Here is a 24,238-nt window from a genome sequence, read left to right as displayed (position 1 = left end):
TCACACTATGGCAGCTATCGGGTCACCACCTTTACTACAGGGCAAACTTCACCCAGTTTGCACTGTAATCAAGAGAGATCCCCTTGACTTCAACTAAAATTGCATCAGGGCCCAAGTGTATTTTACAAGCAGGTGCAAACCTGATGGCAGAGCATGGCCTTGGGGCAGCAAGCAGCTTCCTCCAACAAAGGACAGAGCCACCACCCAACTCCTGCCAGAAAGGCAAAGTTTCCACCAAAGACAGAGGCTTTGCCACTTTAACTCATCACGAAAGTGTCTTTAATGTCACTGCCGCAATACCTGAAGGGAGTTGGTTCGCACCTGGTAACCCCCCACAGCCACTGGCACATGGAGGGACTCCTCACAGCACAGGCTGCGGGGAGGACAGTGGGACCCTTACTCAGTCTGTGCCCACCCGACCTCTGCTACAAGTACCTTTCCTGGCAGAAAAAAAGCCCTCTGTTGAGTGAGAGGACAGTGTGACACTGTGGAGCAAACCTGCCCACAGCCACGCGAGAGAAAGTGCATTGAAAGGCAGCAGGAGCATGAGCAGAGCAGGGACCTCCTGCTGCAGGGACCCACCAGTGTGAGGCAACCAAGCAAGGCGAGGTGGGAGAAGTCTGCAAAGCCAACCGTGTTTGGACAAGAGCAGGGGAGTATCACACGTGTATACCACATCATCCGACCTCAACCAGAAAAAAAGAAACAAGGAGAACTGAGCAGGAGATACACACCTGAGAACTCCCCTATGCGCCATGTCCAGCGAAGCACAGAGAGACAAGGGAAAAAGGAAGTGAAAAAGGATCAATCAGTGACTGAAACCAACAAAATCAAAATTTTGTTCAAAAAAAATTAACAATGATTCAGCCATTTCAATGTCAAAAGGCATGAAATAGTAAGGACAGGACCTGCCATAGCTGTTGATGGCATGACTCTACATATAGGACAGGAAAAAAAAAAAACAAGGAAAGGTAACCCGTGGTACAACTGCAACCACATGCCTCAGCTACCCCCAGATTTCCAGACGTGAATCTGAGGCAATCAGATCTTCCTGGACTGGGTAAACCTTTATTTTGCCTTTATTTAGTCATGCACCACTAAATGCAGAACAGCTCATTCCCACTACCTCTCACTTCCCCTCCCCTTGTGATTTTAACAGCTGGATCCTCTGACAGTAACTGCTCTCCAGTGACGCTTCAGCTTGAAAAAAATAACTGGTTGCACTTAAAACCTTTTTTTTTGTACAGTGTAATGCTGGGACTTAGTTTGATAATCCCATTTCAACTTCTGTACACAACACTGTATATAAACTTACCGCTAATAAGGCTGCATTTTTGTCTTCACCACAGACCCCCTGTTGTTTAATTTCCAAAGCAAATATGGTTGGTTATCCTAGACCTGAATCACAGAATGGCTTGGGTCGGAATGATCACCCAGTTCCACCCCCTGCCAAGGGCAGGGACACCTCCCACTATCCCAGGCTGCTCCAAGCCCCATCCAACCCAGCCTTGAACACTTCCAGGGATAGGGTAGCCACAGCTTATCTGGGCAATCTGCTCATCACCCTCAGTAAAAGGACCTGTCCACTGAACACAACCAAACTGCTAGTGATTGTTTGTGTCTGGAAACACTTCGGATAGGGAAGAGCAGGAAGGGAGATCTGGTAGAAGGTGGGGAGCTGAGAAAAGGTGAGATGGGAGAACAGGAGTCTACCCAGAATCACCTATGATTAACAAGTGAATATGCAGGAAAACAGACAACTAGTGCTCCTAAGTCTGTAGGAGAAATAAGGGAATTTGGTCCTCAATACCCATTAGTAAATAATTGTTCTCACTCCACATTTTCTCCAGAATACTTCCTATACAAACCCATATATGTAAAGCAGTATTAGAGGTGGGGGAAACCTGCACGTTTTATTTAATATAATAAAACATGAAGGGTGCCAATTTTGTACCAGAAATAAATGGGATTTTCCATTCTGGAATCAGATTTGCCTGCCAGCTGCTGCTCAAGGTAATTTCTGTAAGTCCTGTTTTTAAGGTCCTCTTTAATGAGATTTCCCTTTCTTTAAGAAACTGAGACAAAAAAAAAAAAAGAGTATACTGTTTACAGATTGCCAAGTTTTGAGAGACTGGAGGAAGTAGTAAGTCTTCACTTAAGTGAGCTTATAGTCATTCATTAATATGATTTACAGAAAGAAGTGAGCTCCAAATATGGCCTAAAGAGAACTCTTTCAGCTTGTGGATCTTGTTTCTTACATCATGTTCATAAAGCACCATTTCCTCAGTGTCTCTTCAGATGCAAAGGTACAGCACAAAGAGAGAACATTCTACCTAATAAAAAAGGCAAAATTTGGGACTGTGTTGACAAATTTTTGTCAGCCCTAAGATCTAGCTCTTTGCTTCTGTCTTTACCAGACTTTCTTTTGTGCTTTTTATTGGGCAAAGCCAAATAAAAGTACCAGTCTCATTTCTTGTTGAGAGACATGACCCCTGAGATCTCTCTGTGCTTCCTCCCTTTGTACAATCAGCAACGTGTGTGTTCATTTTAAAACACTCTTATGTGCCAGAGTCAGTAGCCAGAACTCAGCCAAAGGATTACTTAGATCCATGTTTATCACAAAAAAAAGGCACAGAACTACCTGATTCCATCACAGTCCATCTCCCAGGTTTGAAAAGGAACCAGCCTTCCTATTTTGCTGGCCCGCCATGGGATCACCTGCAAGGTTTCTGCTCCTGTGCTCAGGCCAGAAAATGGTCCCAGCACAGAAATGTCCTCCTTGTAAGCCACGCTGCAGACTTCAGAAACTACACTGTGATCTTCAGGGCCTGCACTTACATGGCAACTGTTCAACAAAGTCTTTGTACATTTTTATTGCAAGTGGTAACTACCAAACAACAGACATCTCACCACACTGAAGTCTTTGGGCAGCCTTATAGCAGGAAGAGGTGAAGCACCTTTCACTTCATCCGATACTGTAGTGAACAACCATGCAAGATTTGGGCAACAAAAAGTTTTTGCCCTTTGAAAACAACAATCTGCATTTCTTGCTGATCACTGGGTCAGGCTACAGGGTAATCCCAAGAGGAAGTGGATTTCCAGAAGGCAGGAAAGTGGGAAGCACATTGTCTGAAGCCATTCATACGCCAAGCAAGTAAATTTCCAGAACAGTAACTCTTTCAAGCCAATAATACCTGATACCCCAGCCATTTTGGGGGGAGAAGAAAAGCAGCAGTTGGCACAGTGATCAGCAGACAGAGCTGCAGAATCAACCCAAGGCTCCTTGATAAGGAAGCACCCAAGGACCAAGATAAAACATATAGTCAGTGGCAAGATTATCTGTGGTTTTAGTGCTCTGATTCTGCTAGGAAGAGAGCTCCTGATAATGTATGGAGCTGGCTAACTAAAATTCATTCCACAGCTTTAACCATCACATGTAGTTCCTACTGTCAAGCTTCCCTTTAAGCAGGAGCCCCAGCCCTTCTGCAAATGGCTAAAAGCATCCAGGGGATTCTCAAACCTGGAAATCTTGCTTTTCCTTCTAAATTCTTGATTTTGTAAATATTTGCACAGATTGGCTCCCATTGCAGGCAGAGAAAGCCTGTGTGTTCATCCTGAGTCTTCTGCAGATTTTTTTTCTTCTGGCAATCTTGAGTTGAGTTGAAGGTGAAACAATAAATGATTTTATGCTTTAGGCAATGGTATGAGGGCTCTATTGCATGCTGCAGGGCTAGCACGATTTAAAAAAACCCCAATCCAAACATACCCATATCAAAAAGCCATTTGCGAGCATTCTGATGATAGTCTGGTTCTTGTTCTTAATTCCGGTCACACTATTGGCTGTAATAGTACAATTTCACAAATACTTGTCTTTCATCAAACAAGTACTATTGTATTCACTCCTTTCCAGTTTTCAGTCCACACCTTAAAGGTTAAGTTTTTGGTTAATCGGGCAAAATCTACCCCCCTGCAGAAACATATGTTTTTTGAGGGCCCTGACACAAGACATATCAAAGCTGATGCAAGTACCTTCCTGATTTGGGCAAAGGTGAGCTGCTGCAAGTCTGCGTGACACACTTCAGCTCATTCTTTTGTGGATATATATATAGAACCAAATTTGTAAGATTATCCATAAGCATTACTCTATATGGATTGTCTCCAGAAAGGAAGCGTTCGCTTTCAGATCAGATCTCTTGCCAGTAAGTACACATAACCCGTTGTTTCTGGAGTCCTCATGTGTCCTAAGGCTCCTTAAAGCAAGCAGTAACATGGAAAATGAGCTACACTGTTATAAACTCTATCACCTGCCTGTATCACCTGAGTATTCAGAGACCACTTGTACTGTCCTGATGCAGGAAAACAGCAGGAATTAAGAATATGCTTAAATTCTGTCAAAAATCAAAATCTAGATACTCAAGAATCCAATACAAAAGGTACGGACAGGGCTCAGAGGGCTCCCTTGAGGCAAAGCTGCTTCTCTGACTGCTAGAGAGTCCCAGCCAGGAACACAGAACACAGCCTGGCTGCAGGTATTACAAACACTTTCAAAACCAGCCTAAAAAGTGAATTAATACATCTCTTAGGCTGACTGTAAAACAGTAAATACTGCATTACAGACCATAATTCCACATCATTTAAACATCAAAAACTTAACTAAATGAGTTACTTCCTTACAAATTTCAAACAAACTCTTTATTCTGCGTATAAAATTACTGGGGGAGGAATTTTGGGCCAGAAACAGAAGCAGCAAATTTTGTCTTCAAATTATTTGTGTGGGAGAATCCTGTAGAAAAATAACTTACGCACATAAAGACAACCCAAATAAAAGTTACCTAATAGCTGAGATTATTTTCTAAGTAATCATTACTGTACTGCAGGTACATGCTTCTGTCACATGTATCTCAATTTCCATGCATTCTTAAAAAAGCTAAACATCCAAGTTCTGAAAGAAAAAGAGAATTTAAATGCTTCTAGAAGCTTAATATAGTATCATTGTACCAGAGAAAACAGAATGGTTCTAACAAGGTTTTACCTAGCAGATCTGCTCCTTCATCAACATCTCCAATGACCTCAGACCCCGCTGTGGAAAGTTCATGGTACAGGGAGTCTGTGTTGATGCCAAATGCTTTGTTCACAATCCCCTGTGTTGGGCTGTTGTTGGAAGCAAAAAAACCAGAAGGAATCTTGTTACTTAGCAACATTTAAGATCAAACATTTATCTTTGAAATACCGAGCATCCCAGACTGTTGCAATCAAAACCCCGAGAGCACATTCCATCTGTTCGCCATTGGCTGAATGAGGGAACACACCGAGTAAAGAAAATAGCACGTGTTATTCCCTGTATCACAGAACCATGGAATGGTTTGGGTTGGAAGGGACCTTAAAGGCCATCTTGTTTCAACCCCCTGCCATGGGCAGGGATACCTTCCACTATCCCAGGTTGCTCCAAGCCCCATCCAACCTGGCCTTTGACACTTCCAGAGATGGGGCGGCCACAGCTTCTCTGGGTAACCTGTGCCAGGGCTCCAAATATGACCTAGAGAGAACTCTTTCAGCTTGTGGATCTTGTTTCTTACATCACATTCATGAAGTACCATTTCCTCATAGTGAAGAATTTTTTCCCAATATCCCATCTATCCCTGCCCTGTGGCAATGGTAAGCCATTCCCCCTTGTCCTGTCCCTCCAGCCCTTGTCCCCAGTCCCTCTGCAGCTCTCCTGGAGCCCCTTTAGGCCCTGCAAGGGGCTCTGAGCTCTCCCTGGAGCCTTCCCTTCTCCAGGTGAATACCCCCAGCTCTCCCAGCCCGGCTCTAGAGTAGAGGGCCTCCAGCCCTTGGAGCACCTCTGTGGCCTCCTCTGGACTTGCTCCAACAGCTTCATGTCCTTCTTGGGCTGAGGACACATCTATCATGCACAACGTCAAAGCTCATCCAGAGCTTGCCCAGAGATTTACTCTGAAGTCATATAAATTGAGGACTATTGCATATTTCACAGAAAAATTTCAACTTGCAGAAGTGCTCAGCTTTGACCTGTCAGATTCTGCAAGGATTCCCATGCTCCTATCAATCTAGATAGAAACCTCAGACAGCAGTAATACCAGGTAAGAAATTCAATGCTGAAAACAGCAATGGCCTTTTTACTTGGCCAACCACTAAGTGTAATCAGCCTGAAGGGTCCATTTTCCCTTTGGGTAAGCCTATGTATTAAAAGGCTTCTTCTCATGTCCCCAGATGTATTTAAATGAAGGTAAATCAAAGTTAATAGTTTTTAGTCTTATCAGATAAGGGCACATTTCCATCTCTCAGTGTCTTTGATACCATCAAGAATCTTCTCACATTTCTTGACAGCCTCATGGCTCAAGCAGCAAACAGCTGTTACAGGATGCGCAGGCAAGGCAACCTCTGGGATTGTAGCTGTCTACTCTAAAAAATTGTCTTAATGTGGGTTATAAACACTTTGCAGTTCCCTGCCTTGTATGAGTGACATCAACCAGCATGAAAAGCAGCTGTGCAATTTCTCCAGCAATCTATCAGAAAGGTCAACACCAGTGGAGATGATCTCAAGTTGTATTGCTTCATTATAACATAAATAATCTCAGTGATTACAAATGGAGTGTAGTAGCCTCTGATATTGCAGTTACAGTGCACTGCAAAGAAGAGGGAAAAAAAGTGCATTTTTCAATTACAGAAAAATTCCAGCTACCAAGACTTCTGAGAGCAATGAGGAAGTACAAATGGTGCTGTGATGGCACCGCAATTAGTCAGTTCACGCAGTCCGATGGTCAGCACAAATGGCAAGAGAAACCAGCACTCTGTCTGACCTGGAGACCTAATTCAGACTGAACTTTCCTCTGGCATCGAGCTTTCAGAGCCGTATGCATCATGAAAGCACTCTGCTTTCAGAGCAGCATACACACTGTCAGCAGTCCAAGTCAGGCCGTGTCTCCTGTAGCTCTCAGTCTCACCACTTGGAGCAGAGATTCCTGCCCGAAGAGCTCCGGTGCATCAATCCTCTCTGTTTCCTTCTTATGCTTGGATTTGACCCATTTTTTATCTGATCTCATCAGTCACTTTTGTCTTCCCCACACAGAGCAGTTTCAACTCCCTAGATTCCTCCTGACCCTAAAAATAGTCCAGGCATCCTACATGTCCCAAGGGGAGCTTAACTGTGTGTGCCTTCCCAGCTGAGAAATGCACATGTTATTGCTACTCGTACCCTTCTCAGTGGGGGTGCTCAATAGGGTGGGCAAATCCAGTCCAGACTGGGACCATGGGATAATCTTGCCTTCACTCTGCCAGAGTACTGTATTTTCTGCATACCTGCAAGACTTTGGGTTTTTTTTTTCTGGTATAGTGCCAAATTACCCACTGGACAAGGGTAAAAAGTAAACTTTAGTAAAAACAAGTCAAGGTACCTAAGTTACTAAGTCTAGACTAACACATGCCTCACAGAAATGTGGTGCCAAAATTAATACCCTTTAGGAAGCCTCCTATTTAGCACAAAATGGGTGATGGGTAGGGACTAGAGCAGCAGAGTAGTTTAGTAGAGGTCTGATGATTCTTCTGAAAACTCTGTTGAGGATTTGTAGCCACTTCTCAGTGCACTCATGGTTCACAATTGCTCTGATCAGCCTCACCTGGGAACCCCACTCACCCACTGGTCCCAGGGCTCCCTTTGACCTCAGGCCTATGCCTTCAGTCCTTTGCTAAGCTGCACCTGTCTTTAGTCCTGTCTCCTGCTGCTCATGGGTAGCACTGGGACTGAATTCATACTCTTGCCTTGTCTGGAGCTGCTGACAGGGCTCACTACCAGTGATCTGAGCCTCCCTGCTCAGAGCCTGTGGGACTGGGATTGCTGAGGTTACCTCTGCTTGTCCTCCCTTGGGAGGCAGCCCTGCCTCTACTCCTCAAACACTTGAAAAAATTAGAACTGAAATGAAAAAATCTTGAAGTTTTAAAATGGAGGTCAGAACTGAGCTTTTATTAGACAAATGCACCTTTTCCCACTTCCTGACAGCTTAAGCCCATGTCCTCTTTGCTTGTCTTAAACCTTCTGCTGCTCCATCATTTCTCCAAACTCCCTGACCAGCAAGGCAAACGAGCCTAGTCCTGGGTCAGCTGTACATATCCTCCTGCAGATCACCAGCAGGCATCTGCCCTTTTGGAGAACCCAAAGCAGATCAGGACCTCTGATACTAGGCAGAATATATGGCCTGTCTCAGCTGCATTGTGAGCTCGCTGTGAGCCAGAGCATCCATTCCTCACTCCTTGTGAAGCCAAGTGACAGAACACAAAGGGAAAAGCCACAATCAGTACCTGCTACCCGTGCGTTCCAGGCGGGGATCCTGACACATGTCCAGCTCTGGGGTAGAATCAATGATGTCCTGGACATCGGACCACTCATCACTGCTGCCCATCCCTAGGTAAGACAGTATATATCACATACAGGATCAGGACTTTCAGAGAATGGCATTTCTTAAAGGTATTTTCATAGTTTTGAATATCGAGGTTTGAAAATGTCATGGTGCCATGTTCAAAATCTTAAAATCAGAACAGAAAGTGGCTGAAGGTGGCCTCTCAATTGCAGAGCAGGAACACCATAAGCATCCCCCTTCCCACCCCCATTCCAGAGCATCACCAAAGTCACTGCCCTGAATACTCACTAAAATGGGATAAGCAGAAATATTTTATCCATTGAAATAAATTCCAAAACCCCTTTTTTATCTGCCAATAAAAAACTCTTCCATCCCCATACAGCATTAGCTGAGATCGAAGGCAACACAGCGGTTTTCTGTACAGCTTCGCAGAAATTACTACTGTTAAGAACTGGCACTATTTAGTTTTAATAGAAACATGTTTTCAATACAAATTCTCAAGTCTACACTGGTGTAGATACCCATTACAGTGACACTTGACTTCAAAACCGATAAATGAAATTCGGTTTCTGTGTAATCTACAGCCTGAAGCCAGTATTTAAAGAATAAAGAATTTCTTCATCTTGTCAAGTCCCATTTATTGGGTACCAAACTCTTCAAAAGCTCAGACTTGCACCTATTCGGAACAAGCAACATGAACAGTGTCTGCTCACACTAGGAAATTCCTGAAGGATTAACAATCTCACTTCTGAATTACATTAATCCCTCAATGACATTAGATGCGACATTTTTGACCTTTCCAAATGATCTCAGTAGCCAAATATATGAAGTCCATGACAACTGGTGTGTTGCTTTCTTTCAGGCTTGCATTGTGTACCCACTGGCAGCAAACCCAGGCTGGAAGACAAAGTGTGATGTGGATCTGCTGCCAAAGCAGGCATCCACGTCCAGCGGGTCTAACACAAACACAGCCTTCCTCAGCTTTGTTTTACCAAGCTGGGAAGCTTTTCTGCAAATACCTCTAAGTACCATTTTTGGTAGCTCAGCTCTGAGGCACATGCATCACTGACAGACATTTTAATTACATATGCATAAAATACATGATTAAAATTCAAGTATGTGCATTACTTCTAAGCATGGAGAATCGATTTTGCATTAGCGGTGAGAAATAGTAGAAAGGTTGAATATGCAGAGCACATAAGGAAGACACAACTATCTGCTTTGAGCAAATTCCACAATATCACACTTCTACCAAGAAAGTGCAAAAAAAAAAAGCTTCCACCTCACAATTGCACACATATAGGATGTATGACTTTGACCCAAGATATCTGTTGATTGATAGTAAATGAGCTTGTAAAGCAGCAACTGTAAAATCAGGGTATTTATACGCGATTCAAACTACTGACATCCACACTTATCTTTCCTGATGAAGCGTTACATGGTCTTGCCTTGGCCAGGATCACAGCCAGACCACAATCTAACAGCAGGCTGTGCAGAACCCATATGCTTCCACGGACAACTACCCTAGTCTCTGACAGATGGACATCTGTGACCCTGAGGACCCCCTCAGGAAAATACAGACTGGGACTCTGTCACGGCAGTTCTCATTCAGTGCTACAGCAAAAGATGTTACACGTTGGTTTATAGTCTTACTTTGTTAGGAACCAGCCTGTGCATGTTAGCAGAGGAATTTCTGCTTTAGTAGTAACTTCTGCTTCCCATGTAATAACTCAGGTAAAAAGACGATCAGCTGGTTCAGATGCCAACCTCAGAGACTTGTGTTTACCCCTAAGCTCCTGCAGATTATTCTAATGACCTTTAATAAGTCTTACAGTCCTTTTGTATTTTAAGTTCATGACCTGTAAAACAGATCACTTCTCGTTTCTGATGGCCACTGCAAGTCTCACAATCCAGGGTGAGATCTGCTCAGACACTACATGGGCACAGCTAAAGGGCCTTTTATCATGTTTATTACACCATTTAATTATTTAACAGCCTGGTGCTAAAGCTTAGATGATGGCTTTCCTGACAAGAAATCATGAATTCAAATTGCTAAAGGACTCTGGAAAACAGAGAGAAAACAACTGTAACTTCCAAAGATTTGGGAGTGTTCTTATGTGAGAAGAAGGCTAAAAGAAATTAGCTAATTTAGCTGAGAAAAACAGCTGGATACAATTGTTTTTTTTAAGCATATCACAGTGTGGGATAAGTGCACAGAGGGAAAATAATTATTTCATCTGACGAATTTGCCATTTTAACAACTGGATATAAAATACTTACGAATAAATCTAGAGAGAAAATGAAATATAAGCTTTTAACTGTCATATTGATGAGGTCCAGACACAGCTTCCCAAAAGCTCAGCCTAACATGCGACTTGAGTGCTCGTGAAAGAGGTTCCATGACATGAATGCATGCTACTGCAGGACACTGAACTCAGTAACCTCTTCTCATCCTGTGAATTCGTGAAATTACTCATATAACTGATGTTTTCAAAAATTTGCTACCCAAAAAACTGCTAACATCCAATTAACCCTGTCTCATTCATGTACCTTTCCAAGTCAGGCTTCCTCAGATTCCATACTTACAGTGCAGTCTCCCAGCCTCTCCCTGTAACACAGAGACACCAGCACTGGGAAGTTGATTACGTTAGTGACCAAGTACCTGAGCTCCAGCTGCCATACCTATACTGACATTCCTCATCTCCTGTGTGACCTGGACTTCCATGTTCCGGCTGTTCCGCTTTTCTCGTGCCCTCTTATTACTCTTGGTGGTGCCATTGGTGTACTCGCTGATGGGCTGGATGCTCTCGTTTAGAGGGGTGACAGCGGCAGAGGGCACAGATGACGTGGGAGTATTGGACTTGGTTCCCGTGGTGCTCGGTGTGGCAGCTGCTGAGGACTGCCCAGATTCAGACATTTCGTCTTGGGGGCACTGTGGCAATTCCAGGGTGGCAGAACAGAAAGGGAAAAGCACAATTATACATTTCAGTTAATGTCCCATTTGCTGGTGTATGGATGCCTTAAAGCATTATGAGTATGGCTCTTGCTCACTGTACCAGTTACATGTCCCAGCGTTTGCTGTGACACCGGGCACTACCACCACAGCGAAGCAGCGAGTTCTCGTGCTGAACTCAACAAGCAAATCCCACCTGTGAAAGGGCTGATAAGCTTCCTCCTTCACTACTGAATACTGGTCTTCACAAATCACATTGGTATGTGATCTGAAGAAAGGTGGCCTTATCACAGGTGAAAAGCACCTGTAGCTCACACTGACTACAGTGAAAGCTGAAGGGCTTTGGCACTTGCGGCAAGCCAGGCCAGTGTTTCCCAAAGCTGGAAGGCAACATGGATATTGCTTGGAAAGGATCCGAAGTGGCCTCTTAAAAGTCTTGGCTGATGTCATTACTGTAAGCCACCAACACACCTGCATGAGAAAACAGCAAACTGGTTTTGCCACTGAACTGCAGAAGCAAAGTGGACACTTGTCTGGAATGGTCTGGCTTGTCTGGCACAGGAGACCTATGTCCTCAAACCACCTTATGCAGAGCTAGGCAGGTATGGGTCCAGCTTGAGAATACAGCAGATGTGGTCTTCCACTTCCAAATGGCAGGATGACAATACTCAAGAACTCAGAAAGGTGAGAAATGAACACAGGAGATGGATTCCCAGTGTGGAATGTGCAAAATGGCTCTTGGTTTTAACAGACATTACAGCCCCACTTCTTGTACCATTACCTCTTGAGGAGCAAGGAGTCTTCAAGGCTTTGCAGGGTTTTACACTGTGACCTGTGTTTGTCAATTAAAGCAGCACTGCTTCAGTCAGACAACGAATGCCCTGACCAGCACTGTGACCTCTCCCAGACCCAAATGAGATTTCCCCAGTCTTAAGGGCAGCCCACCCTAATAACCGCCTGCAGGGAGGTGACATAATTAATGCTGAGAGTTATATGTGACAGTGAGTTGCAATTGGGTGCAGTGGCGTTCAGCATCTGCACATCCAGACCCAGCTTTCATCTTCACCACTGGCCTCTCACCTCCTGTGGAAGTACTAGAGAGATCCTGGTTCTGCTCAGAGGCTGCCCTGAGCTCCCCAACCTTGGAGCTGTGACGCTGTTTCACTTCGCTCATCTGGAAGTTTCATTCTAATAACAGCTTCACAACATGACAAAAAAATCCAATATGGGATGAATGAGAAGACTGAAAAAAATGGTGACTTAACCCTTTGCAGCCATATTTTTGTTAAATCTGGAATCTTCCTTTAATTAGACTGGCCTCTGTATGCTTATTTAGAATGCCCTGCTGCACATTGCACCGTAGAAATCAAAGGGTTTACACTGCATCTGCGCATTCATATTGGAAACTCAGGTTTTTTTAAATGGCACTACCATGAAATGCAATCCACGTTTTGTTTATTTTCTGCATCGTCAGTCCAAACAGTATCCACATTCCCACAAGAATATCCAAACCATGTCCCTGCACATATGCTGGTTTTAGCATCAAGACTGAGTTGAGAACTTTGCTCTTAGGCTGCTACATGTGAAAACCACACTTCCCACCTCTAGTTCATATTCCTGGTTTAGGAGCTACTTTCCTAATATGCAAAGAAAAAAAAAGAATCAAATGGGATTTTTGATAATAAATAGAATCCAGTAAGCCTTGGACTACCTCAACTGCAGTTTGTCTTCTGTGCTTTCTAATGTACAAAGGGACAAGAGTATCAAGTGTGAAATGCAACCATAAAACCTCTTTCCCCAAACAAAACTGCTGTTGGATGAAAGAATTCAGGGATGTTCTTGGACCCAGTGTAAGTCTATGAGAATAACCAAAGTTCAGGAGCATCTTAGCTGTGTAAGAGACATCCACGTGGGTCCACTCCACTTGTCATTCCTTGTTCTTATGAACCAGATGTCATTCAAAAGCCCTGGACCATCAGTATCTAAGGGTGATCTTTGTATCAGAGATATCCTGTAACCTCTTGTTTATAGACATAACCTGCCCCTTACACAGAACACATGAATAAGTAACTATCCTGGTCTTTCACTACTCTTTGGTTACAGATGTGAGTTCTGTATTTACTTAGAAAACCTACTTTATCAACCTTCCAGCCTGCATTGGAGAAATTTCTTCCAAATGTAAATACTACAAGCGTGCTCCTCTTCACAGCCCAGAAGCTGGTATCTTCCTTCTATTGTCTGAGTGCTCTGTTAATGCTAAATATTGCACTAAGAGTACAGCTCTCCAGCACAGGAGGCTTTCTCCAAAACCCATAGCTCACCCAAAGAATACTCTCCACAGCCACCACTTACCTACAGCCATACCTGTCAACCTCCTAAACATCAACTGTGTAGTAGTGACCTCCAAAATGCATTGTAAAGGCCCAACATTCATAGCAGTCACATGTCACCATGAGAAGCCACAATTGTATGGTTATAACACTGAAAGCATAGTACATAAAAACAAAAATGTTAAGGACTTTCATCTCCAAAACACTGTATAAAATAAATGTACAACTGAATGCAAAAATAAAATAATGACAGCAACTAAAACAGAAAATAGTAATAAAAAGTAAACAAGGACACTTAAAATGTAAGTACAGTACGGCCCCATGAAGAAGGAAAACTAGTGAGAATAGTCAGGTACGTACTGGGAAGGTGAGTTGTGTGAGTGATGTCAGCAAAGTATCAGAGCTCTGAAGAAGAGGCAAGGGGGGCATGAGCCACGCCGCTGAGAAGCCAGTCACACAGAGGATTTAAGAGATAGCATTTCACTCACAAGAGTGTGCAAGAAGCTTGTGGGAGGAAAATCTGCATTCCAAACTAGCAAGTCAGTCAATCACAACTAAAGGTAACTATTCATTGATTTGCTCCATACTCATGTAACATAAGTCTTCCACAGCACAAGCTACTTAGCTCCACTGTACCATCTAGCCTTTATCCAAGGATTCTACTCCGAGTCTGTCTAACAAGCACCAACACGAATCCCAGCACGATACATTTGGAGCAGCACACTGCTACTTCCGCACAAAGCTTTCTTGGAACCAGATTTTTTTGGCCTGATACCACCACCACCAAATAACTGAGATCCAGTCAATGCTCACAGAATGGTTTGGGTTGGAAAGGATCTTAAGCATCACCTAGTTCCAAACCCCTTGCAGGGCGTCTTCCCTGCCCAAAGCAGAACAACCTCTATGACCTGAACTTGGACACCAAAGCTTCCCATTTATCTGGGTTGCTGCTGCATTCCCCTGCAATGCAGATGCTGGGTTACTTCTTTTGCAAGTTGTCAATGGGACCACTTAAGGAATTAGACCTTAGCAAGGTTGTGGAAGATGGATCTAACCACAGTGCCCACTCAGCTCTTCTCTAAAAACTAACGCCCACTGCCCAGCCTGATCACTGCAAGGTCTATTCACACTAAGGTGTGCAGCACTGCTTGCACAGCCTGAGGAATAACTGATTCCAAAGGTGGGCTGGGTTCTGCACATTTTGGTTGTGCTGGCACAGAACTAGTATGAAGAAACACATTCCTGCTCTGTCCTCATTTCCACCATCCATTATGTTATTGTACTGTGGCACTGCTATTCCCTAATTCCAGGCAGAGCTTTCCAGAAATGACTGTAGGACCTGAATGGCATTCTGCAAGTTGCTGTATTTCCCAAACTCTAACACTACAGTAAGGACTGGATTCCAACCCTCCATCCTAGGCAAAGATATTTTGGATTTCCAAATTCCACAGTGGCAGAGAGCTGACAAAGTGCTGACGTTTGTGCTGTGCTAGGTCTGGCTGCTCTACAGAGGTAATGTTAAATAAATTAACTTGCTGCTTTGTTTTCTGAGTAAACTGTGAATTTGTCTGTGCATCAAGAAGGCCACTGCTGTAGAGTCCCTCAGGTGAAAGCCCATTCATGGAATCTGGAGACAGGTAGAATGGGTACAACAAGCTGGGAATTTCTTTATCTCCTCTTTGACTTTACTGCCTCAGTGTATTTTATAAGGATCAGTGATTCACAACTTTTCAAAGTGATTCACAACTTTTCAAATGGAGACCAGTCCTTGTATGTGACACATAAAACAGCCGATGTTCTACAAATTCCAAGCAGAGAGAAGGCAAATTTAATCAGACACTTCTGAAGTAGAGCAGAAGCTCTGTGAGGTACCAGTGGACACGCTGAGCTGTGCTCAGCAGAGAAACCAGTGGCTCTCCGATCTGTCACCAGGCATTTGTGGAAAATCATTTTAAGAGAAGAATTTGGTGGGATCCTGAGCACAAAGACTTTGCAAAGTCTACACATACAGCTCATGGGAAATGTGGGTCACCATGCACAGCCTAATCTGTAAACAGCTGCACTGAGCTGTCAGCTCAGAGCACACCACTTGGGCCTTGGGGCTCAGACCAGTCTCCGAATAGCAGAGTGGAGACCCCCGAATGGCAGAGCAGAGCACAAGACATGTCAGGCAGCACCAGGAGCTGCTCCAGTGCAGCTGCAATGCTGTGAGGATTTTGGAAGACCTGGTACAGAAGGCAGAGCAGTAACGGTGACAGATGTACTGAAGGTAGACAGTGCAAGTCTAGAGCAGTGATTAGGCATAGGAGGAATGTAATACCTTTAAGTGCAGTGCAAGACTTGGGCATCCAGACAGGATAAGAAGGAGCTCTTTTTAGTGAAGATAGGAAGGTCAGGAGATCAGTCAAAAATGACAAACACTTAAGGGCAAGTGCAACCCAGTGTCCGGCCCCACTTGAGTTGCAGAACCATTGCTCTTACCAACGTGGAGAGAAGGGACAGGTTCCACCATGTCCTCTCCCAAAAAAGCTATTAAGAAGTGAAGGATTTCTCTTCCCTCAATCCCTAACTGCCTCCACGAACATCCCTCTCAACTTGGGGCCAGCCAAGTAAAGGAGATTATCCCTGAGACAAGCAGCATGAGGAGCTGTGTCAAATCCTTCCTGCACCATATGCCAGATCTGCAGAAGAATATCCTCCCACCTCCAGCACAGCTACTATGGGAGCAAACACATAGGGAGAGGCTGCAAAGGGTTACGGACACAGATTGTCTCCAGCTTAATGAAAATGTGAGATGTTATCAACAGCGAGAGAGTGGGAAACCCTTGCTCTGTGATGGTCTAGAAAACCTTGTAGCTGGAGTTGGACTGCAGCTGGCCGAGGTCACTCAGGTGCCAGTGGTCCAGTGTTGGGACGATCTTGGCCCCTATCTGCCCACGTACCATGCCATCAGCGAGGGGGAAGACATTCAGGGAGTTGGGACGTTCCTTCCTGCTAAAGAGACAAACAGGGAGAGAGAGGAAAGCTGTGTTAGCCGTGTACAAGGTTCTGATAGAAAACAAACAGCACACCTAGTGTATGTGAAATATGAGACACTAGAAATGGGACTGCAACCGTTACCCCCATGTGGCAGCTGTCTGAACTCCCAACTTCCACACTTCCTTGGTGTTGGCTGCTCAGTCCCACAGTGTTACTGCTAGAGTAATACCTCCTCCTGGGGAGACTCTAAGAGGGAGGGAGTCAGTGGCTATAACAGGTACAACTGACCGCTCCATCAGCATGAGAAATTTAGGGGAACACAAAAGTGCAGGCAAACACCAGCCAACTTAAGTCAGTGCTTCTTCTGAGAAACAAAGGTTCTGGGGGAAAATAAGCCACAGCAAACAACTCTCACAGCAAAAAAATAAAAGCTCCCATAGCTTCTAGAGATGTCATAACAGGGTGAGGAATAATGCTTTTAAGTGTCATCTACATGAAACTTATGACATTCCACCCGAAATCTGGCAAGCTTCAACAAAAGGAACCAGATGGATTGGATCACTTCCAATTTTAAGCACGGGAGTATTTGTACTCTTTGATCCTCCCTCCACACCCATATTACAATGCACTCGCAATTCAGAAACTAAACAAAGATATAAATGAATGCATCATGCATACTGCAATGTGCCTCTAAGTGTGTTCTATTCATCTTCTCCTTTCTGGCAACTGCAGGTGACTCACTAGCTGCAGGTATGATTCTGAACATAAGAGCTGGCACAGATTTTGAGACCAAGCTTCCGTGGGAGAAAATCTAGAGCAAGCAGTGGAGGTGGAAAGGCTGTGGCAGCAGCTTGCCGAACCCAGCAATTGGTTCGGGATATCTCTAATTGACTCCATTCCCTGCAGAGCTGAACTAAATTGATTCTCTGTGTGATGTGCACCCACACTCCGACTCACTCGTATTTCACCTACTCCTGCACAGGGTTTCTGCTTAATTGTGGGGGTGAGATGAAACCTGCCCTTGTGTAGCACACTGTTAGTAACAGCAGACCTCCATGTGCCTTTCTGTAACGATCATCAGCATTGGGTGTCATGCCAAGGGCTGGGAAACAAGCGCAGCCACCTCACCTGTGACTACGGCAAACAACTGCTACAGGGTCCCTGGGACAGAGCAAACACACTAACACAGGGGATGGTACACCAGCCAGCTCTTTTAGGAAGGACAGAGGTGGAGTGCCCAGCAGAGGAGGCAATGTTTGCTGAGAAAAACCACAGTGCCTAACCTTCTCAGTCCCAGCATTGCCCAGCCACCACAGCATGCTGCACTGACGCATTAGTGCCTATCTTCAGTAGACAAAAAGGCCTCCTGTGGCCTGTCTCGGATAGGCAAGATGGGGCAGAAAGGTGTTTACAGTGTGGCCTGCTTGGGATGCACTTTTCCTAGGAATCTGCTTTAAAATCCTCTCCTGAAGATACTAGACTCGTACATGGAAGTTTCATACACAAACCCTCTTAGAAAGGAGGCATGTAACTGGATTTTGGAAGAACACAGATCACTGACACAACATCATTAACCTTCTCACAGGTAACAAGCAATAGGACAAGAGGAAATGTCCTCAAGTTGCACCAGGGTAGGTTCAGGTTGGATACTGCAGAAAATTTCTTCACTGAAAAAGTGGTTAAGCATGGAAACATGTTGCCCAGGGCAGTGGTGGAGTCACAATCCTTGGAAGCATTCAAAAACTGTGTGGATGTGGCACTTTGCGATGTGATTTAGTGGGCATGAGGGTATTCAGTTGAAGGTTGGACTTGATGATCTTGGAGGTCTTCTCCAACCTTAATGATTCTATTATTCCTCCACAGATTCAAACCCAGACTCCTATGTGATAGGAATTGTCCGTTTCCTTGTAGCTTTTCCTTTCCACTACCAAAGGCATCTTGCTGCTTGTGCCTTAAATAATCGCTGATGGTTCAGAGAAAACATTCCACTGCTGTTTGTCTAAATCCCAATTTATGACTGTAACCTGCCACTTACTCCTGCTCCTACTAGGTCATGATGCCAAAGGACAACTACCTCTGCCTGTCTGCTGGTAGGTACCTCTCTATCCCACTGCTATCATTCTAAGACCCTGGAAGTTTGTAACAGCTGGGTTTCAAGTTTCTAAATAATATACTAGGCAAATATTTTCCTCCTAGGAAATCTTCACCCTGGCACTGATCCAAGCACCACAGAAAGTAGAGTCAGTTATGTGTAAGAGATTATGAAGGGATTCAAAACTAGAAATCAGAGCCACTTTATGCCACAAAACCAGAAAATTCCTAATTTTACAGTTAAAGAAATAACCCAAGCGTCCCTAAGAGTCTACTTCAAAAAAATCTCTCTTTTTAGGGAGAAAACAAAATTAGAGCATTTTTTGAGATGCTTTAACCATTAGTTTTGTATCTTTCCTTTTCTCCAGCACAGAATGGTAGTTTTAAGAGAGTCTTGCCTTCACAGGTGTTTGGACCAGGACAAAGTTTCTTGTAACTGCAGAACAGTCCATGTCAAACCAGTGGTGCAGCCAAAATATCTTAGTGACTATGCTGGGATGCCCTGATGTAACTCACTGACAACACCGAGACATAAAAGCTGCCCCAAACATATGCTGAGAGAGGCATTAAATCATACTTTCCCTTTTTCTTCTTTGTTCATATGCAAACACATACACACTTAACACACAAGAAAATACAGGAGACACCAAATGGAGAGGAAATGTGTGAATTTCAGTCTCCGTTAAAGAGACAGAGATACAGGGTCTCTGTACCATCAGAAGCTGTAGAATCTTCAGGAAAGAATTTTAGCACAGACTGTCAGGAAATTTCCTTGCTGAGTTTCTTTGGAAACACCTTCAAGCCTCTCCTAAACCTCCCAGGAACGGGGAAAGAGCAAACACCCCAGCAGAGCTAACTCCAGTTTTGCAGTCCTGGAGTTGGCTACCAAATTTTAATTCAAAGAAATTTAAAGTATCCTCAGGGCTGGTCTAAATTTTGAGTGCTGTAGTTGCCCTCATATACCCAAATCTTTCCAGGGCTCAGCCAGGGTGAGTTTTAACACTTGTTAGTTCCACCTTGAGTTACAAGGTGAACAGCACACTCCCCAATAAAGGTTTGCAGTAGCCAAAACCTGGGATCAGGATGTTTTATAAGCAACATCCTGAAGTTTACAAAACACAACAAAACTACAATTTGTTTGCCAGCATTTAAAGAGGAGATCTAGTCTCTTTGAAGACTCTGGGCACAGCACTTCCTACCCAACCACCAGCCAGAAGTGCCTTTTGAAAGCTGACACTGACACACTTGTTCTGCTGCACTCAGAAATCAGGCACGGCTTGTTCTCTACAGTAAAATAAGAGAGAAGAAATTTCTTAGAACCTGAGGGAATTGCATGAAGCTGTGTCAGGGGAGGTTTGGGCTGGATTTCAGGAAAAGGTTCTACCCCCAGAGGGTGGTGGGACACTGGACAGGCTCCCCAGGGAACGGGCATGGCCCCGAGGCTGCCAGAGCTCCAGGAGCATTTGGACAACACTCTCAGGCACAGGATGGGATTTTGGGGTGTCTGTGCAGGGCCAGGAGTTGGATTTGATAATCCTTCGGGGTCCTTTCCAATTCAGGATACTCTATGATTCTACAGGTCTATGATTCTATGACTTTTCAACACATTAGTGGATGTGAAGTGTAAACATCCCATCCCAGACATCCGATCCTGTTTTGGGACCAAACTTGTGTCTTCTGCATTTGCATACACAAGCTTCACCCTGCTGTGTTATCCCAGCTCCATGGCTCCCTCTTCGCCCCTGAACCAGCAAGTCCAGCACAGGCACCAGTAGACACAAAGAGCAAATATGCCAGTACAATACATTCCCAGCATCACATTGTCACCACTCCACAGCAACCTCTGACACTTGGATTAATGAAGTTAAGATGCAGCAATAGGATTTACCTTTTTCTCCAGGACTGGCGATGACTGCAGTGACAAACATAACAGCCAAACAGCAGCAATCCCACAAAAAGCGAGACAAAAAGAACAACCATTAGAGAGCAAATGTCATGCAAACATGCAACCTACCACAGACACAAGGTACACATGCACTGCAACCCACACCATGGGGAAGAGGGTACAAACTCATTACACCTCTTGGCCATTGATACACACCACCCTCACAAAAGCTTTTGCACAAACTTCTCCCTAGTCTCATTTATTTTAAATAAATGCACCCAAATTCATGTCACAGGTCATGAGAAATTATGCCTGTCCCCCCACCCAGTGCACTAAGACCCACAAACACTGGTGTTCCCCCCTCCAGCTGTGCAATGACATCAAAACACACCTGTCCCAGGTGCTTGTGCACAAGCACAACAAACAGACAGCTACACACGCATATACGCAAACAGTGCAAAGCTGGAAATTAAGAAAAAAATTCCCATTTCCTACTGTTAGCTCCTACACACTTGGATCACAGTCTCATCACAGGCTTTTCACAGACATACAGTCCTCTCCAAGGACACTAGCAATATGCCACACTTGAAGGGTAAAAGACCAACTTCTCTGATATGAAGAGGCAGTTCTTGATGAAAATTTTGCCCTTCACCACAAAGACTGGCAGTCTTATAACCAGCAACATTTTTCACTGGACACCTCTTTCATGGAATGTTAATATAAAGCCACAATTAGTATCAGCTTATTTGAAAGTCTGAGAAGGAAAAGCTCATAAAAAACCACTTCTACTATGCAGTTCAGCCCGGGAGTTGGACTTTGATGACGCTTGTGGCTCCCTTCCAACTCAGGATATTCTATGATTCTATGACTCAAAGTTGGCACCCTTTAAAAGAGAGATGCCCTAAGTTTGCTTTTGCCTACAGTACTTTTAGATTTTACTGTGTAAGCATTTCCACAGATATATTCTTACTTCCAGAAGTGTAAGTGGGGAGAGAAACAAGCCTAACACACTTATCCCATTTGATCTCTAAAACTAGGATCAGATCATGTTCTGGGAGCTCACTCTGGATTTCCAGACTGTGAGGGATAGAAGAGAAGGAAGAAAAATAGTCTGGTAAGGGAGATTTTATGAACAGATGAGCACCTACAAACTACTGGTTCTTTTTATACCACATCATCTCTAGCTTTCTACACCCCTCATGCCTGTCTCTTCTGCCTAGGAAAGCTGATACCTAGCTTGTTTTTTGTTTTTCTCAATTGATTCCTATATTTTAGACAATCTAATTCTAGTCAGAACCCAAACAATGCAGGAAGGGAGGAAAATCCATTTCTTGGAAATAAGTAGGATTTTTGGTGACTGACAGAAAGCTTCCTCCAAAAGAACAACAGGGGAAAAAATCCTGTAAGGGCTAATGCATTTAACTGCTACGGTTTTGCTGCCTATCCCACATACAAAGACACGTACACTCATAGACACTTTATTTTGACACTTCCATCCATTCTATAGATAAACCTCTACACATTACCTAGGAATATAAACATGTTTTCCACAGGCCCCATCAACAGCAGCATGATAAAGCCTCACCTTTGTAAAACAACATACAAAGCTCCTCACCATCAAGTACCCACAACTCACCCAGAACCTATTTAAAAAGAGCTTCAGCTACAATCCACGTCCCCAGGGAAAGGTCCTGCTCTGTTTTCTCTCTTAAACACACACACTCAGTGTGTAAGTTCCCAGCCGACACATGTTACATGGAGAGGTCATGGCCCTACCTTCTCCCAGGTACACTGCCTTCAGTTTGGTTGTTTCCCCCAACTTGCTGCATCTTAGATCGCTCAATGTGTTCCACGTAGGTCTGGATCATCTGTGAGGAGAGAAAAATCCATGAGGTAAACAGATGAGAAGGAAAGGCTCATTTTCTGCCTTTGTTTAATTTTCTACAGCATCCATTTCCAGTTCCCTGGGGTTTTTTTGCACATTTCCTTGTCCTTACTGTTGCCTCCTAAGCTGATGATGTAAGTGAATGTATTTTCTGTCTAATCCAACAGAAAATTTGTCAGCAAATAGTGTCAGAAATTAATTCAGCTGAATCCCATAACCGAAGAGCCTTGAAAGAGGATATCCCAAAACAACATAAACATCTCCTGGAGGATCGTTGGCAACGGAAGATGAGGTAGCGGGGGATGTGCACAGCATCACAGAACAGCTGAGATTGGAAGAAACGTCCTAAGGTCCATCAGTCCACTCCCTGCTGAAACAGGGCCACCCAGAGCAGGCTGCCAGGACCACATCCAGGTGGCTTATGAGTATCTCCAAGGAAGGAGACTCCAACACGCCTCTGAACAACCTGTGCCAGGGCTCATTGCCCTCGCAGTAGTTTTTACTATGTTTTTCGGAGTGAGCCTTCTGTGTCCTAGTTTGTGCCAGCTGTCTCCACTGGGCACCAGTGAACATAGCCTGGCTCCATCCTCTTTATACCCTCCAGTCAGGTATTTCTGATGTTCCCAAAGTTCAGAAGCTCTAGTCATCACCAGGATTGTAAAGTCAAATTCCTTTACATAATGTAGTCATGTAGATATCAACAAAGAGTTTATTTATTTAGAAAGATGGTATCCTACCTCTGTGTGACGCTGATGCAGAGCATTATACTCCTTCTTCATTTCTGATTCACGTTCTTCCAGTCGAGAAACTGCCAAGAGAAGATCCCAACTATCAGCTAACACACACCTGGCTCTCAAAATAAACTGTTTGAGCAACAAAGCCTATTTTGTTAGAAATTAATTTACACTTACTGAATAAAACAAACAGAAACAGAATTGTGGGATTTGGTCTTTGTTAGAAACTTAGTTCACGGGTACCTGCATGTTCCCAATACCAGCAATTCTGCACCACAAATGCAATAAAACCACTGACGTTTTTCAGCAGTAGCCTGGTGCCCTGTAAGCATCTTAGCTTGGCAACAATTTAAATTATCCTCTGGGACTGGCTCTTCTGGCTACTAGAGGAGCAGGAGTACTGGACAAAACACCAACAAATTCTGAGGGGAACTTCAATGGCTGCACGTATTATGGAAGTATTTGTAAAAACAAATACACAAACTAAGTGAGTAACTAACTAATTAATGTGATGATTTTTATAAGAGGAAAAAATGGAAAATTCTACAAGGAGAAACTGGAAACCAGGTTCCAAAGGCCCAAATCTTGCACCTTGCATCTGGAGAGACTGACCACAGAAGAGAAGAAATGTAGCCTCTACTGAATTAGTGCAGGTACATCCCACCCTTTGGAAGGCTCAGAATTTTACATAGAAGTAAGGGACAACCAGGTATTTTGGTCTTTGCGCAAGTTACAGTGAAACAAAAAAAGTATTAAAATTATTTTTAAAGTAGCACTGTATATCTGTGGAAGGCAATGTGTATAATGGTGTCTGGTGCACAGCTCTGCTTACTCTGGTCTGCATAGTTTTTGGTCTTCAGCTCCAGCTGTCGAGTCTGAAATTCAAGGTGTTCCACTTGGATTTGTAGTTCTTTCTTCTCCTGTTCCAGTGCATCTTCAAACTCTATGAACTTCTGCATAGGGAAGAAGTGGAGAAGAAGGCACAGATGAGGATTACATGTAAAGTGGG

The 24,238-nt window shown here is 44.0% G+C and overlaps 1 protein-coding gene across 32 annotated transcripts in view; it reads right to left on the bottom strand.

Moving 5' to 3' along the window:
- MAPK8IP3 (mitogen-activated protein kinase 8 interacting protein 3) overlaps positions 1-24,238 on the bottom strand; it is a 73,363-nt gene that overhangs the window by 27,624 nt on the left and 21,501 nt on the right. For 9 of the 32 annotated variants that reach the window (XM_032125439.1, XM_032125452.1, XM_032125440.1 and 6 more), the window contains exons 2-10: positions 24,062-24,182; positions 23,233-23,303; positions 22,387-22,478; positions 20,614-20,637; positions 16,505-16,649; positions 11,055-11,304; positions 8,314-8,416; positions 5,033-5,151; positions 735-746 (exon numbers count right to left, since the gene is read on the bottom strand). In XM_032125439.1, the coding sequence (XP_031981330.1) occupies positions 735-746; positions 5,033-5,151; positions 8,314-8,416; positions 11,055-11,304; positions 16,505-16,649; positions 20,614-20,637; positions 22,387-22,478; positions 23,233-23,303; positions 24,062-24,182 (937 nt within the window). Of the gene's footprint in view, positions 1-734; positions 747-5,032; positions 5,152-8,313; positions 8,417-11,054; positions 11,305-13,677; positions 13,780-16,504; positions 16,650-20,613; positions 20,638-22,386; positions 22,479-23,232; positions 23,304-24,061; positions 24,183-24,238 lie in introns of those variants that run through there. The other 23 variants (XM_032125470.1, XM_032125463.1, XM_032125468.1 and 20 more) reach the window with 10 other exon arrangements.

Source organism: Corvus moneduloides, chromosome 16 (genome assembly GCF_009650955.1).
Source record: "Corvus moneduloides isolate bCorMon1 chromosome 16, bCorMon1.pri, whole genome shotgun sequence".
Lineage (NCBI taxonomy): Eukaryota > Metazoa > Chordata > Aves > Passeriformes > Corvidae > Corvus > Corvus moneduloides.
This window is presented reverse-complemented; position numbering and strand designations above follow the sequence as displayed.